The sequence below is a fragment of the Leucopleurus acutus genome, assembly GCF_964270905.1.
Source record: "Leucopleurus acutus genome assembly, chromosome: 10".
Taxonomy (NCBI): Eukaryota; Metazoa; Chordata; class Mammalia; order Artiodactyla; family Delphinidae; genus Leucopleurus; species Leucopleurus acutus.
The window spans coordinates 56,478,178-56,495,336 of record NC_139153.1 but is presented as its reverse complement, the minus strand read 5'-3'; the positions used below and the strand labels follow the sequence as shown (position 1 = coordinate 56,495,336).

The following is a 17,159-nucleotide window of genomic DNA, read 5'->3' as shown; positions in this document are numbered from 1 at the left end:
CCACTGTATAGCGGATTTTCTCACCATAATACCTATTTTCTGGTTTACTAGAATTAGCTAAAAAAGAGATATATGAAACATACATTATTCTATTATGTTTACTTTGTGAAATTTATTAATGTATTTATGAGTTTGTGGTGCTAAAGAAGCCACGCAAATCTTTAGCAAAATTGTGATGTTAGATTCCCCTGTCCCTTTAATTAGTGTCTCTCTTTGGTGGTGACTCATTGTCTCCCTGCTGTGATATCTGGAGCCCTCTTTCTTTCTCTCATTCTCTCAAAATCTGGTTTCAGGTCCACACACTAAATGACAAATGTATTGGTTGTATAAAAATTGTTTTCTAGGGGCTTCCCTGGTGGCGCAGTGGTTGAGTATCCGCCTGCCGATGCAGAGGACGCGGGTTCGTGCCCCGGTCCTGGAAGATCCCACATGCCGCGGAGCGGCTAGGCCTGTGAGCCATGGCCGCTGAGCCTGCGCGTCCGGAGCCTGTGCTCCGCAACGGGAGAGGCTACAACAGTGAGAGGCCCGCGTACCGCAAAAAAAAAATTGTTTTCTAAATGATGTCAGTCGAGATAACAGACCAGCCTAAAATGTTAGACTGGGTCTTCTTTAAAATCAACATGCAGTGGTTGTTTATCCATCTTGGTAGGAAAAGAACTTAGATATTCAAAATACTTAGAAAACATATGTTAAGGTCTAGGTTAATAAGGAGCTTATCTAGTAGCCTGTGATTTTTCTGATTTGTCCATTGGGGCTGTTTTACCTAAAACTGCTTGGCTTCCTTCCACTTCCCCACATCAAGGTTCAGGGTATGCTCAGGCCCTGGCATTGGTAATTCCCAGTGTTTCAAGCCAAGTAATGGAATCCACTGTAAAGATTTGACTCTCACATTTTCTTATTCTTTCTTTTCTGCCTAATTTCTCTCCTAGTACTCGTTGCATTCTTGGTATTATCTTTCAAATTGATGTAAAGGATCAGACTAAATAGAGCTAGAACATTTTTGGGGGGTTGGGGGGTGTCAGCTTAACTGGTTCACACTTTCTAGTGGTATAGGAAGTGGGGGACCTAAGTTATTTTGATCTTAAAATCCTGCTGAGTTAGAGTAAGCAAATTCCTATTTATGATTTTGAAAGCATTATTGCTTCAAGTGTTCAATAATTTGAATGAGCTGTCTAAATAATCCAGAACCTATGTTAAAGACGGCAGTTGAGAAGGGAGACAGGTGTTAGGAAGCCCAGGCATGTGTGGTTCACAGGGATGGCTGTGACTATCTTCTAGTTGGCATCAAAGGAATGGGAATGTTCTTACTGTCGAGATTACTGGTTGCTGTTGGAGAAATCCAATTTAAGGAAGACAAGATAGCCTTGTGCTTGTTTCTGTTGGATTGCTTTAAGTGAAAACGATAGCTTTGGCCCGATAGTAAATATTTAGAAGGGTGCATCATAGAGCCAGCGAGGTGCACTGGAAACTTGAATGTATAAATAGCAGCAGTCAACACGAATCCCCAGGCAGAGGACTTTATAATAGGTGGTGGTGTTGATCCTCAAACATTTAGCAGAGATGTATTATGAAGGAAAATTATTTTGTATTTCTTTAGGTTATGAAATCTGTGAGTAATCTCCCCATGTTTCTAAAGGCATATTATAACTTAAAGTAATGAAATAACTTAAAGTAATTGTCAATATTTGAAGCCATTTCAATGAATTTATGAAGCCCAATAAAGCAATCTAGGTACTTATGATTCCAGTTTTCCAGATTTTTAATAGATGCTCAACATTATGTCTGAAGATAAATTTTCTAAATTGTAAATACTTTCATTTGCAGCTAACTTTTATGTCTATATAATCAAAATTTGAATTGATAATTTTAGATAGTAAATGCTATATTGTACCTACAGGATTTTAGTGAGGCTCTACTGTCCCCCCAAATAGGTTATATTAAGCATTTGATTGAATTTAATTTTAAAATTAAGTACTATTTTTTACATAACATTCAAAGTACTTGAAATTAGGCCCACTTTTTTTTTCAAGAAAAAAATGCCACTAATATCATAGGATAAATCAGTGGCTCATGAAGTACTTTAAAGATCTGCATCCTTATAAAAAATGAAGTTTAATATCATCTTAGTAGTAATATCACCATATTATAATGCTAGATAGTAATCATGCTTATACATTTTTCTTTTACCTTTCTAGGGATAATAACATAATTCAGGATTGTAGCCCAGCCTTTTAGTTTCATCCCCAATTTTCTGTCTGGGCTTTCCCCATGCCACCCTGAATAAAAAATGTCTATTTATAATACCCAAAATATTTACTGAGCTCCTATTATTTCTACCAATTCTAGGCTCTGAAGTGATCAAAACAGACAAAATTTAAATGCTGTCACGAGACTTAAATTAGTGGGATGAGACACATAGTCAACAAGTAAATTTTTTTTTAGTTGTTGACGAGTGCCATGGGGAGAAATGAAGGGAGAGACATAGGCAGGTAGAGTGAAGGAGCAGGGGTGGGGAGGAAAGACCCCACCTGCAGAGTCCGTGCGCTAGGAAATCCTTCCCCACAGCCAGCCAGATACCAGTGGTTGGTTGATAATAATTCTTGTTTTGATTATATTTTTCCCTTTCACTTATTCCAAAAAGTGGTCAGGCCCCTCATGTTCTCATGTCTCAGGGGCATTTTCTGTTGGGATCTAAAGCAGAGCTTACCTGTCTTGACCTGAGTTCCCTGAGGGTGGGCAGTAATGGGAACAGGGCAGGCAGGAGCAGCTAGGCAAGGAAGAGATTCCCTCAGACATGGAAGAGGACAGAGGTCTGCCGGTGCCCTGGGGAGTGGAACACTTTGGAGAAGAAGAGCACAAGGTGCACCAGGAGGTTGAAGCCACGCTGGCAAGGTTCCCAGCCTTGGAAAGGATCCTTTGGACCAGGCATGGCAAGGAAGCTGTTCGATTACCTGACTTCAAGGGACTTGAACAAAGATGTTACTCATGAAAGCCTTATGCGTTGAGGAGTAATGATCTGTCCTCGCTGTTCGGGCACCATGTATTCCCTTCCAATTTACAGGAACCTAGAGAAAGTAAGGGGTGGCCCAAAAATGAGCAAGATCAAAATTCTTATCCTTGTTGGACAACGGCTGTCACATTCAATTTTATTTAGCGAAAAGAAGGTAATGTGACATTGCTCACACATTTGAGTTTGAGAAGTGAAATTTGTCCTGCTACAGCTCCAGATGATTATATCTTGATTAATTTTTATGTGGAGAAGCAATCTTAAAATAGAAAGCAACAGATGATATGAATTTCTGCCAGATTGCAGATTTCTTTTTACTGGCCTTACTGGGTGGACAAATACATAGGTATTCTTCTCTTTGAATGTGCCATTTCGTATTAGTATATGGTGATAACACACAGCATGCTCAGTGAGTTGGAAGTTACTGAGAAGGGACATTCAGCCTCCTCCTCAGACCCTAGGAAATATGAAAATGGTACTGAGGCTCTCAGTTAGCCAGTGATTCTTGATTGGAACAAGATCACGTAGGAAAGTAGTTTACAAACTTCAATTTTGGATACAGCTAGGAATTTTCTCAGACATAGGGTACTATCTTTCCCTGCCTAACCATCTGTTTAGTCTCAAACCTCGTCCTTACTCCAAATATTTACATGCTTATTCATCTATCAAGAACACATCTATCAAGAATTATCTTATTTATGCTCATAAATTCACACAAATTTTTAGACTATATGTCTTCCTTCTCTTTCTATGATGATTATTTTCCCCCTCCACCCTAAATTTAATAAAACTGATTGAGAAAACTCCAGTTGCCAAAGCAATATAAACATAATGAAAGATATGATATTCCCTCTTTTTTAAAAAAAATTTGTTTATTATTTTTTTGGCTGTGTCAGGTCTTAGTTGCGGCATGCGGGATCTTTGCAGCACGCAGGCTCTTCATTGCAGAGCAGGGGCTCCTCTCTAGTTGTGGTGTGTGGGGTTCTCTCTAGTCGTGAACGCGGGCTCCAGAGTGCACGGGCTCATTACTTGGGGCACGCAGGCTCTCTAATTGTGGCGCGCAGGGTCCAGAGCACGTGGGCTCTCTAGTTGTGGCGTGCAGGCGCCAGAGCACGTGGGCTCTGTAGTTGCCGCACGCAGGCTTAGTTGCTCTGCAGCGTGTGGGATCTTAGTTCCCTGACCAGGGATAGAACAGCGTCACCTGCATTGCAAGATGGATTCTTAACCACTGGACCACCAGGGAAGTCCCTGATATTCTCTCTTGGGATCAAAGAATTTACTGGAATTTGAAGAATGCCCAGCCCTTCCTGTAGTCTCATCTGAAGTCATTGATCTGAATCCTTGACTTCATAAGCTTTTAGCTCCTTGGAAATCTGTTACAGAGCTGCCTTGAAGATTTCCTTCTTAAGACATTTAAAAGCTTGTCTCTGTTTTGTTTTGTTACTATTGTTTACCTGGAAAACCTGTAGAACTCAAATGGAAAAACTATTATAAATAAAACTATTATAAACAACAGAAGAACTGTTACAAACAATAGGGAGATTCAGTTATGTGGCAGTTGTAAAATTACTCTAAAGCAGTAACAAATGTGAAAATATGAAGGGATAAATAGCATTTATAATAGCAACAAAGCATATATAATGTACTGGAGTAACTTTAAGGAGCACCACATACAAGATCTATATGAATAAAACTTTAAAATGCTACCAAGAGACAGAAAATAAAACTTAAGGAAATGGAAAAATATAATCCTCTTCTTGGTTTGGAAGATTTAATATGGAAGGATGTCCATTCTCCCTAAATTAATTTTAATGCAATCTCAATTTTTATTTATTTTTATTTTTTTAATTTTATTTTATATTGGAGTATAGTTGATTAATGTTGTGTTGTTTCAGGTGTACAGCAGAGTGATTCAGTTATACATATACATGTATCTATTCTTTTTCAAATTCTTTTCCTATTTAAGTTATTACAGAGTATTGAGCAGAGTTACCTGTGCTATACAGTAGGTCCTTGTTGGTTATTTTATATATAGCAGTGTACACATGTCAATCCCAAACTCCCAATCTGTCATCCCCCGCTTTCCCCAACCGGTAGCCATAAGTTTGTTCTCTGAGTCTGTGAGTCTGTTTCTGTTTTGTAAATAAATTCGTTTGTATCATTTTTTAAGTTTCCACATATAAGCAATATCATATGATATTTGTCTTTCTCTGTCTGACTTACTTCACTTAATATGATAATCTCTAGGTGCATCCATGTTGCTGCAAACGGCATTATGTCATTCTTTTTAATGGCTGAGTAATATTCTATTGTATGTATGTACCACATCCATTAAAAAGGACTTAAAAACCCCCCTACAGTTGACCCCATGAACAACCTGGGGGTTAGGGATGCCAACCCCCTTTGCAGTTGAAAATCCACCTGTAACTTTGCAGTAATTTCACAGTGACCATCAAAGTTCACCTGTTCTGCACCCACAGATTTAACCAACCGTGGATTGTGTAGTACAGCAGTACCTATTTAGTGAAAAACTCCACATAGAAAAGGAGCTGCAAAGTTCAAGCCTGTGTTGTTCAAGGGTCAAATTCTAACATTTGTAAGAAAATAAAACATAGAAGAGGGAGTTAGACCTATAAAATATAAAATTATAGTAATACTCTAGTAGTTAAAGCAGTTTGATATTAACAGTTATTTGATAGATTAATAGAACAATATACAGTCCAAAAGTACTTGAAAATAGTGATATGGTTATATTCAAATAATTAAAGAAAAGTTGTTTAATAAATTATGTATGTACAACTGGCTAGCTGCTTAGGAAAAAATGAAGCAGAAGCTATACCTCACACCTCACATCTAAATTAGTTCTAGAAGGATGAAAAATTTAAATGAACAAAAAAGAAAATACAAACATACTAAAAGATAAACTTAACAGGAGAAGATGTTCTCAATACATATAGCAAAGGACAATTATTTAATATACAAAAATCTCTTACAAATCAATGAGAAAACAACCAATATAAATATTAACACAGGATTTGTACAGTCATTCCATAGAAAAGAAAATATAAATGACTTTCTAAAATATGAAAGATTGATGAATAAGTTCTAGGGAATCTAATGTATAGCATGGTGACTATAGTTAACATTAATTACTGTGTTATATACTTGAAAGTTGCTAAGAGAGTAGATCTTAAATGTTCTCACTACACACACAAATAAAGCTTTTAATGTGAGCTAATGGATATGTTAACTAACCCTATATGGTAATCATTTCCCAATGTGTATGTGTATCAAGTCATTGTGTAGTACTCCTTAAGTTTACACAGTTATTTGTCAATTATATCTCAGTAAAGCTGGAAAAAATATGAAAAATTGCTCGTATTACAGAATTCAAAAAATGAAAATGATAATAAAAAGGAAATACCAATCTTTTCCTTAAAAATATTGGCAGAAATCTAAGTTTGGTAATGGAAGTGTTCTTCAGAGTGTGAGGAAGCATTTGTTCATGGCGTGGTAAATTTTGACCACCTCACTCAAGAGTGATTTCACAAAAGCTTCCAAAATTTAAAATATGTATAAACCTGTCATTCAACATCTGAGGAATTTATGCTTCAATACACTTTCACATGGGTAAAGAGACATACAGACAAAAAATTTTTTATTGCAGCATTGTTTCATATTGCAAAATATTTGAAAAATCTTAAATCCATCACAAGGGTGTTTGTAAAATAAATAATGGTACATGCCATACTACGTATTTGGATATACATACATCTATATCCTCATTCCCTTGGTTTTCTCATCTAATTTCTTGCCTTTAAATATGGTGTGCGTGTGTGTGTGTGTGTGTGTCTATGTTTCCTACATTTTATCTGCAGTTCAGTTCTCTCTCCCAAATTCCCTTACCAAACTGCTACTTGGTACCTTCGCTTGGGTGTCATAATGCATACTCAGCATGTCTGAACTCTTGATCTCCACCACCACCCCCCATTTCACTTCCTTGACAGCCTTCCCCATCTCAGTGGATGGCAAATCACATCCTCCTCTCACTCAGTCCCAAAGCCTGAGAGTCATCCTTTCTTTCTCTCTTAACCAATCTTCAGTTGGTCAAGAAATTATTTTTGCTCTACCTTCAGAGTATATCCAGAATCCTACCACTTTTCACCACAGTGGCTGCTATGACCTGATCTATACCACCATTATTTCTTGCCTGGATGATTGCAGTAGCCAGTCATCCACATCTACACTTGCCTTTGTATAATCTGTTCTCATCAAAGCAAGCAGAGTGATTGTTGTAAAATGTTAAATCAAGTCAAATGTTACTCTTCTGCTCAGAACTCTGTAATGGCTCCTGTTTAACTCAGAGTAAAAGCCCAAATCCCTACAATGGCCTGCAAGGACCTCCATGACCTGGCCCCTGTTAATTTATTGGACATCATTCCCTATTACTCACTCGCTTCCTCATTCACCCACAACCACCTTCCCTTCTTTGATGCCTCTTGAATAAACTTGTATTCTCCTATCTTAAAGCCTTTTTTCTCTGCCTGCAGTGCTCTTTCCTTGGACATCTACAGGGCTAACTCCTTGACCTCCTTTAGGTCTTCGCTCAGTTGTCACTTTTTCAGTGACAGTTACCCTGACCACTTTATTGCCTCATCTTTTCTTTATTACATAGTATTTATAACCTCTTAAACTGTAGCCTTAACTTATTTGTTATGCTTATTGTGGATTGTCTGTTTCACTGGTTAGAATGTAAGCTTTGTCTGTTTTCTTCAGTGGTTGATCCCAAGGGTCTAGAATATGTTGAATAAATCCATAAATGAAGCAATCTGAAAGACAAATAGAAAAACTCAAAGTATATAACAATTCATAGCAGTCTGTAAAAGCAGATATTTAAATGATGTAAATGCCTGTAGGTACATACGATGTCTCTGGAAGACTGAAAAAAACTGGTAATATTGGGTGTCTTTGGGAGAAACACTCAGTACTAGGGATGGATAGGGAGTCACATTCTACACTTTTAGAATCATTTCAATTAAAGAACAAACTAGTTGGAAAAATACAATGCATAGCTGAGCCTTATTCTGGAATTCAGAATTCTTTATAAAGTAAGAATCTTTAACTTTTTGAGTTCTTTAGAAGATGTTTAATTGTATTACTACCACTAGGTGGCACATACTTACTGATAAATTCTTAAAGATTCAGAGACAGGTTTAAAAAATGCTTTTTAGTTCCCCAAACTTGCCAGTTTATATTAGCAATGTATCACATTGGTTTTCCTCAAGAAATTTCCTTAACTTCAGTTGTTTAGTGCTATAACAGCTTACAGGTGATTTTTCACTACCCATTAATTCTTAGCATCATTACAACATTAGAGTTGCAGAAATGTCTTAAATCTGTAAATGTTAACTTAGATATTCTTAAATTACTTTAAATTTTCTAATGTTCATTGAATTGTATCCGCCTATCTTTTCTTTTTCCTAAGAAATAACTTAATGAATGAAATTTAAATATTCTGTATACAAAACTAGGTTTTTGTTTGATACGTTTTTTTCATTGCTTTTATACCAAATAAATTGGTGTCCAGGACCACCACATGCAGTGTAACACCTGTATTCTTTTTGATGGTGAAGTTTTCAAAAAGAAAATGGTGGCATGTATTTTATAAATTGTAACATTTATAAACATTATAAAAACCTTTTTGGGGCAAGCTCTAAAATAACATTGGCAAAATTACTGGGCCAGATAATTTTTATAGTCATTTTTAACCTAGAGATTCTTTGACTCTGTTTTTCTTTTCAAATTATATATTTTTGTAAAAAATGATCTTATTTACAAAACAGAAACAAATTCACAGACTTAGAGAACGAACTTATGGTTACGGGGCGGGGGAAGGTTGGGGGGAAGGATAGTTAGGGAGTTTGGGATTGACATGTACACACTGCTATATTTAAAGTGGATAACCAACAGGGACCAACTGTATAGCACAGGGAACTCTGCTCAATATTCTGTAACAACCTAATTGGGAAAAGAATTTGAAAAAGAATAGATTCATGTATATGTATAACTGAATCACTTTGTTGTATACCTGAAACTAACACAACATTGTTAATCAACTGTACTCCAATATAAAACAAAAAGTTTAAAAAATAAAAATAGAGAACTAAAAGAAAAAAACTAAATAAACATTTAGAAAAAGTACCGTATTCAAGTAGAATAACATTTATTGAGCGCTTACTATGCCTGAAAACAGTCATTTATTAGATGTGAATGGAATTAATTTTATTTACTACAATAAGAAACTAGGCTTTTCAGTTTTTATCACTTGATTATCATTGCTATGTTACTTAAAAGGGAACCAACATTATTCTGATAAAATAGATTAATATTCACTACTTTGTTACACTGGTGGTCTTAAGTTTTTGTAACTTTCTAAATATGAGATAAATCATATTAAAATATTATTTTAGTGAATTAATAAGACTCTGACCCTTTTGGTTATTAACATGCAAAATTTCCACAACTTCGCTATATTCTAAAATACTAATAAAATAATAATTAGATAACAAAATCTAAGGAATATATTGTACAATGCTTAGATTTAGTTCCAGCTCAACAGCTAAATCAAGTCGATGTTAAAACAAAATTATATGCTTAAACATGAATCTTATTATTTTTCTCTCTTTCTTTAGCCAGGAAAATGTACGAATAAAAAGAAGTGGTATAAAAGTGCACTACAAGAAGCATACCTCCTCTATGGATACTCTCACGAGCAAAGACTGGAAAGGTGCTGCCTATCGAAACAGGGTACATGTGATTTTTTATTCTTTACCACCTCAAAATAAGGATTTATTCAGGTTCATGCTTTCCAAAATATATTTGCACATTTAAAAATTTCTCTCTCCTTTTCATAGGAAAATAGTATATCTTTGTCCAATGAAAGATCATTCTTATATTGGTTAATAGTATGCATTTTTGCCCTCTGAAACTATTTTCCATGACTAAACATGCAGTCTATTTAAATGTAGGTGTTTTAATTAGCGCTTTGTCATCTTTGTTCTTAGCATTTCTACATAGGTCCTCTTTTGTATTTCAAAGCATGTATTTCAAAATTAGAAGCCATGGCTTTAAAATATATTCCTGGAGTGAAACTTTTACTTGGATGTGCTATATTATTTCAGAACAAAGTATTTTTCAAAATGTTTTATTTTTAAATAAATTCAAGGCAGAGATAGAAAAATAATCTTCAACGTTTTTAATTAGGTGAAAAAATATTATAATATTTCAAGTCATTTTCAAGGAAAGTTCTCTTGAATCATAAATATTATGGTTTATGGATAGCTTTTTTAATGAACTGATCATAAGGCATATAGCAGGTAGAACACATTTTTAACTCTAAAAAGAATGTAATAGTTGCATGGAAATGATTTTTCAATAAACAAATATATTAAAAAAATTTTCTGCTTAGTGATCATAAGAATTTTTTTTATCTTACAAGGCCCCTTCTCATTTTATCCACCTAAAGTTCTAAAACAGATTATTCTATGGGAGGATCTGGTCTTTGGTGCTAACTGAATTTTAAAGTAAGAGTGATATTTTTTATCCTGTGGAAAAGTTTAATATATATATTTTAAAAACTTATATGTAAAAACATTTTACTTGAAAAGAAGTTTAACTGTTAACCTAGCCACCTAAGTTTAGATTTTAAAGCATATAAATAGGTTTGAAAAGAGTGGAAAAAGAATGACAAGCAAACTACTCTGGTCAAAAGACATTTATTACCACAAATGTGATTTTATTCCTTGTGCTGAAAATATAATGTCTCTGTTTATTAGCCATAAAGGTTGAACTCACTTTACTGTCACAAATACAATTTTATACTTTGCATGGGCTGTACATTTCTCTTGTGTAACCAGAATAAACTTTGAAATATTTAGTTTTTTTAAACATTAATATTTTGAAGTAATATAATCTTGTTACCTTTAAAAGTTACATTACAACCATTCTACACTAGCAATATCCTGCTTTCTCACTAAGTTATGGAACTATGCCGTTGCCGTTGTTGTGTGTGCCAGGGAGTTTATGTCTGGGTCCTTTGGCATTCTTACTTGTCCAGAGACTCTTGAGCCGGGTTATATCTGATCGGTTTTGCAGGAACAGACCATTTTCTAGCTGAAAGTCTGATGATTTTTGCATGCAGAATTTGTGTAATTCGGCCTGATTATAGAGAGCCATATGCCTAAGGACTGTCATTTTGTGCCTGAAGTAGCCCAAATTGACAGGCACGAACAGACTTCCAGGAGCTCAGTCTTTGCCATCATGGGCTCACTCATTGCATACTCACTCTTCACCGTCTCCAAAATAAGCAGTTTAGTCCCGTGCCTGCTTAGCTTCCAGGGTGGATTCTAGGATGTATTCAGCTTCTTACTGTATTCAAAGTAGTTTTGAGAGGTAATTAACCATTATTCAGATATTTTACAAAAGGTTAGTTGCTTAGAGGCAAACCACTTATTTCATTCCAGCAACTTTGAGGATTTCTTTACCCCCAAAATTCATTCTTTCAACCTAGAAATAATTACTACTAATTTTTTTGGCCTAAATTCTTCCTACCCTGCAGAAATTGACCCACTATTATGTTTGATGCAATTGTTTCATTGTTGAAATCTACAGGGTCAGTCAATGATACATAAATATAGACCCAGTCATAGTATAACAAAATTCCATGTCCTATACACATGATTTGGTTACCATGTTTTTGTTGTATTAACTATTACTCCAAATCAGTGATTCTTCTGTTGGGTCTAGAAAACTTCTTCTTATATAGGAAATTCATTATTTTTTATTTTCAATTGTATTTTTTAAATGAATAGGGTGTTACTCATATAGTTTCTTTATAACTCAGCATGAGGATTTTGTATTATTTGTAGGATGAATATTTTTTATATATTCTACATTTTAAAGTAGATGTCCTTATCTCTACCCTTGTTTCTCAGAATTATTTATTTTTAAATATACTAATTTTTTAGAGCACTTTTAGGTTCATAATGAAATTAAGCAGAAAGTACAGAGTTCCCATATACCCCCTGCCCTACACACGCACAGCATCACTCACTGTCAACATCCTGCACCACAGTGGTTCATTTGTTACAACCTATGGACCAACACTGAACCATCATTATAACCCAAAGTCCATAGTTTACATTAGGGTTCACTCTTGGTGTTGGACATTCTATGGGTTTTGACAAATATATACAGTGACATGTATCTACCACTTTAGTATCATACAGAATTGTTTCATTGTTCTAAAAATCCCCTGTGTTCCACCTATTCATTCCTCTCCTAGCCCAATCCCTACCCCTCTGATTGGCAACTACTGTCCTTTTTTTTTTTTTTTTTCAAATTTATTTTTATTGGAGTATAGTTGCTTTACAATGTTGTGTTAGTTTCTACTGTACAGCAAAATGAATCAGCTATGCATATACATGTATCTCTTCTTTTTGGATTTCCTTCCCATTTAGGTCACCACAGAGCATAAAGTAGAGTTCCCTGTGCTATACATTACGTTCTCATTTGTTGTCTATTTTATACATGGTGTCAGTAGTGTATATGATCAATCGCAATCTACCCATTCCTCCCACACACACCACCCTTTCCCCCTCAGTATCCATACATTTGTTCTCTACTTCTGTATCTCTATTTCTGCTTTGCAAATAAGATCATCTATACCATTTTTCTAGATTCCACATATATGTGCTAATACACGATATTTGTTTTTCTCTTTCTGACTTCACTCTGTATGATACTCTCTAGATCTATCCACATCTCTAAAATGACCCAATTTCATTCCTTTTTATGGCTGAGTAATATTCTATTTTATATATGTACCACATCTTCTTTATCCATTCCTCTGTTGATGGGCATTTAGGTTGCTTCCATGTCCTGACTATGGTAGATAGTGCTGCAGTGAACATTGGGGTGCATGTGCCTTTTGAATTATGGTTTTCTCTGGGTATATGCCCAGTGGTGGGATTGATGGATCGTATGGTAGTTCCATTTTTAGTTTTTTAAGGAACCTCCATACTGTTCACCGTAGTGGCTGTATTACATTCCCACCAACAGCATAGGAGGATTCCACTTTCTCCACACCCTCTCCAGTATTTACTGTTTGTAGATTTTTTGATGCTGGCCATTCTGACCGGTGTGAGATGATACCTCATTGTAGTTTTGATTGCATTTCTCTTATAATTAGTGATGCTGTGCATCTTTTCATGTGCTTCTTGGCCATCTGTATGTCTTCTTTGGAGAAATGTCTATTTAGGTCTTCTGCCCATTTTTGGATTGGGTTGTTTTTTTGATATTGAGCTCTATGTGCTGCTTGTATACGTTAGAGATTAATCCTTTGTCAGTTGCTTCATTTGCAAATACTTTCTCCCATTCTGAGGGTTGTCTTTTTGTCTTGTTCATGGTTTCCTTTGCTGCACAAAAGCTTTTAAGTTTCATCAGGTCCCATTTGTTTATTTTTGTTTTTATTTTCATTTTTTATTGTCATTAATCTAGGAGGTGTTTCAAAGAAGATCTTGCTGCAATTTATGTCAAAGAATGTTCTGTCTACATTTTCCTCTAAGAGTTTTATAGTGTCTGGCCTTACATTTAGGTCTTTAATCCATTTTGAGTTTATTTTTGTGTGTGGTGTTAGGGAGTGTTCTAATTTCATTCTTGTACATGTAGCTGTCCAGTTTTCCCATCATCACTTATTGAAGAGGCTGTCTTTTCTCTGTTCTTGCCTCCTTTGTCATACCTTAGGTGACCATAGGTGCATGGGTTTATCTCTGGGCTTTCTATCCTGTTCATTGATCTTCTGTTTTTGTGCCAGTACCATACTGTCTTGATTACTGTAGCTTTGTAGTATAGTCTAAAGTCAGGGAGCCTGATTCCTCCAGCTCCGTTTTTCTTTCTCAAGATTGCTTTGGCTATTTAGGGCCTTTTGTGTTTCCATACAAATCTTAAAATTTTCTGTTCTAGTTCTGTGAAAAATGCCATGGGTAATTTGGTAAGGATTGCATTGAATTTTGAGATTGCTTTGGAAAGTATAGTCATTTTCACAATATTGATTCTTCTAATTCAAGAACATGGTATAGCTCTCCATCTGTTTGTGTTGCCTTTGAACTCTTTCATTAGTTTCTTGTAGTTTTCTGCATACAGGTTTTTGCTTCCTTAGCTAGGTTTATTCCTAGGTATTTTATTCTTTTTGGTGCAGTGGTAAATAGGGTTGTTTCCTTAATTTCTCTTTCTGATCTTTTGCTGTTAGTGTATAAGAATGTAAGAAATTTATGTGTATTAATTTTGTATCCTGCGACTTTACTAAATTCATTGATTAGCTCTAGTACTTTTCTGGTGGTATCTTTAGGATTTTCTGTGTATAGTATCATGTCATCTGCAAACAGTGACAGTTGTACTTCTTCTTTTGCAATTTGGATTCCTTTTATTTCTTTTTCTTTCCTGATTGCTGTGGCTAGGACTTCCAAAACTATGTTGAATAATAATGGCGAGAGTGGACACCCTTGTCTTGTTCCTGATCTTAGAAGAAATACTTTCAGTTTTTCACCATTGAGAATAATGTTTGCTGTGGGTTTGTCATATATGGCCTTTATTATGTTGAGCTAGGTTCCCTTTATGCCCACTTTCTGGAGAGTTTTTATCATAAATGTGTGTTGGATTATCTATTGAGATGATCATATATTTTTATTCTTCAATTTGTTAATATGGAGTATCAGATTGATTGATATGCATATATTGAAGAATCCTTGCATCGCTGGGATAAATCCTACTTGATCATGGTGTATGATCCTTTTCATGTGTTGTTGGATTCTGTTTGCTAGTATTTTGTTGAGGATTTGTTCATCAGTGATATTGGCTTGTTGTTGTCTTTTTTTGTAGTGTCTTTGTCTGGTTTTGGTATCAGGGTGATGGTGGCCTTGTAGAATGAGTTTGGGAATGTTCCATCCTCTGTAAATTTTTGGAAGAGTTTGAGAAGGATAGGTGTTAGCTCTTCTCTAAATGTTTGATAGAATTCACCTGGGAAGCCATCTGGTCCTGGACTTTTATTCACTGGAAGATTTTAATCACAGTTTCAATTTCATTACTTCTGATTCGTCAGTTCGTATTTTCTATTTCTTCCTGTTTCAGCCTTGGAAGTTTGTACTTTTCTAAGAATTTGTCCATTTCTTACAGGTTGTCCATTTTATTGGCATATGATTGCTTGTAGTAGTCTCTTATGATCCTTTGTATTTCTGTGATGTCAGTTGTAACTTCTTTTTCATTTCTAATTTTATTGATTTGAGTCCTCTCTCTTTTTTCTTGTTGAGTCTGCTAAAGGTTTATCAATTTTGTTTATCTTCTCAGAGAACCAGCTTTTAGTTTTATTGATCTTTGCTATTATTTTCTTCATTTCTATTTCATTTATTTCTGCTCTGACCTCTATGATTTCTTTCCTTCTACTATCTTTGGGTTTTGTTTGATCTTCTTTGTTTAGTTGCTTTAGGTGTAAGGTTAGGTTGTTTATTCAAAATTTTTCTTATTTTTTGAGGTAGGAATATATTGCTATACACTTCCTTCTTAGAACTGCTTTTGCTGCATCCCAAAGGTTTTGGATCATTGTGTTTTCATTGTCATTTGTTTCTAGGTATTTTTTTATTTCCTCTTTGATTTCTTCAGTGATCTCTTGGTTATTTAGTAGCGTATTGTTTAGCCTCCATGTTTTTATATTTTTCACAGTTTTTTTCCTGTAATTTATTTCTAATCTCATGATGTTATGTTTGGAAAAGGTGCTTGATACAATTTCAATTTTCTAAAACTTACCGAGGCTTGATTTGTGACCCAAGATATCCATCTATCCTGGAGAATGTTCCATAAGCACTTGAGAAGAAAGTGTATTCTTCTGCTTTCTGGTGGAATGTCCTATAAATATCAATTAAGCCTATTTGTTCTATTGTGTCATTTACAGCTTGTGTTACCTTATTTATTTTCTGCCTGGATGACCTGTCCATTGGTGTAAGTGGGGTGTTAATGTCCCCGACTCTTATTGTGTTACTGTTGATTTCCTCTTTTAAGGCTGTTTGCATTTGTCTTATGTATTCAAGTGCTCCTATGTTAAGGTGCATAAATGTTTACAATTGTGATATCTTCTTCTTGGATTGATCCCTTGATTGTTATGATTGTAATAGTCATATGATCGTTGTCTCTTGTAATAGTCTTTATTTTAAAGTCTATTTTGTCTGATATGAGTATTGCTATTCCAGCTTTCTTTTGATTCCCATTTGCATGGAATATCTTTTTCCATCCCCTCACTTTCAGTCTGTATGTGTCCCTAGGTCTGAAGTGGGTCTCTTGTAGACAGCATATATATATTGGTCTTGTTTTTGTATCCATTGAGCTAGTCTGTGTCTTTTGGTTGGAGCATTTAATCCATTTACATTTAAGGTTATTATCAATATGTATGTTCCTGTTATCATTTTCTTAATTATTTTGGGTTTGTTCTTGTAGGTCTTTTTCTTCTCTTCTGTTTCCCGGCTAGAGAAGTTCCTTCAGCATTTTTTGTAAAGCTGGTTTGGTGGTGCTGAATTCTTTTAGTTTTTGCTTGTCTGTAAAGCTTTTGATTTCTCTGTCAAATCTGAATGAGATCCTTGCTGGGTAGAGTAACCTTGGTTGTAGGTTTTTCCCTTTCATCACTTTAAATATGTCCTCCTGCCACTCCTTTCTGGCCTGCAGAGTTTCTGCTGAAAAATCAAGCTGATAACCTTATGGGGATCCCCTTGTTGGTTATTTGTTGATTTTCCCTTGCTGCTTTTAGTAATTTTTTCTGTGTATTTAATTTTTGTTAATTTGATTAATATATGTCTCAGCATGTTTCTACTTGGGTTTATCCTGTATAGGGCTGTCTGCACCTCCTGGATTTGATTGACTATTTCCTTTCCCATGTTAGGGAAGTTTTCAACTATAATCTCTTGAAATATTTTCCCAGGCCCTTTCCCTTTCTCTTCTTCTGGACCCCTATAATTTGAATGTTGGTGTGTTTAATGTTGTCCCAGAGGTCTCTGAGACTGTCCTCATTGCTTTTCATTCTTTTTTCTTTATTCTGCTCCTCGGCAGTTAT

At 35.2% G+C, this 17,159-nt stretch overlaps 1 protein-coding gene across 1 annotated transcript in view; it reads left to right on the top strand.

Annotated features, from left to right (window-relative positions):
- The window catches only part of ZCWPW2 (zinc finger CW-type and PWWP domain containing 2), a 139,777-nt gene that overhangs the window by 76,682 nt on the left and 45,936 nt on the right, over nucleotides 1-17,159 (top strand). Inside the window, exon 4 of the mRNA XM_082848474.1 lies at nucleotides 9,700-9,814. Coding sequence (XP_082704600.1) covers nucleotides 9,700-9,814 — 115 coding nt within the window. The remainder of the gene's footprint in view (nucleotides 1-9,699; nucleotides 9,815-17,159) is intronic.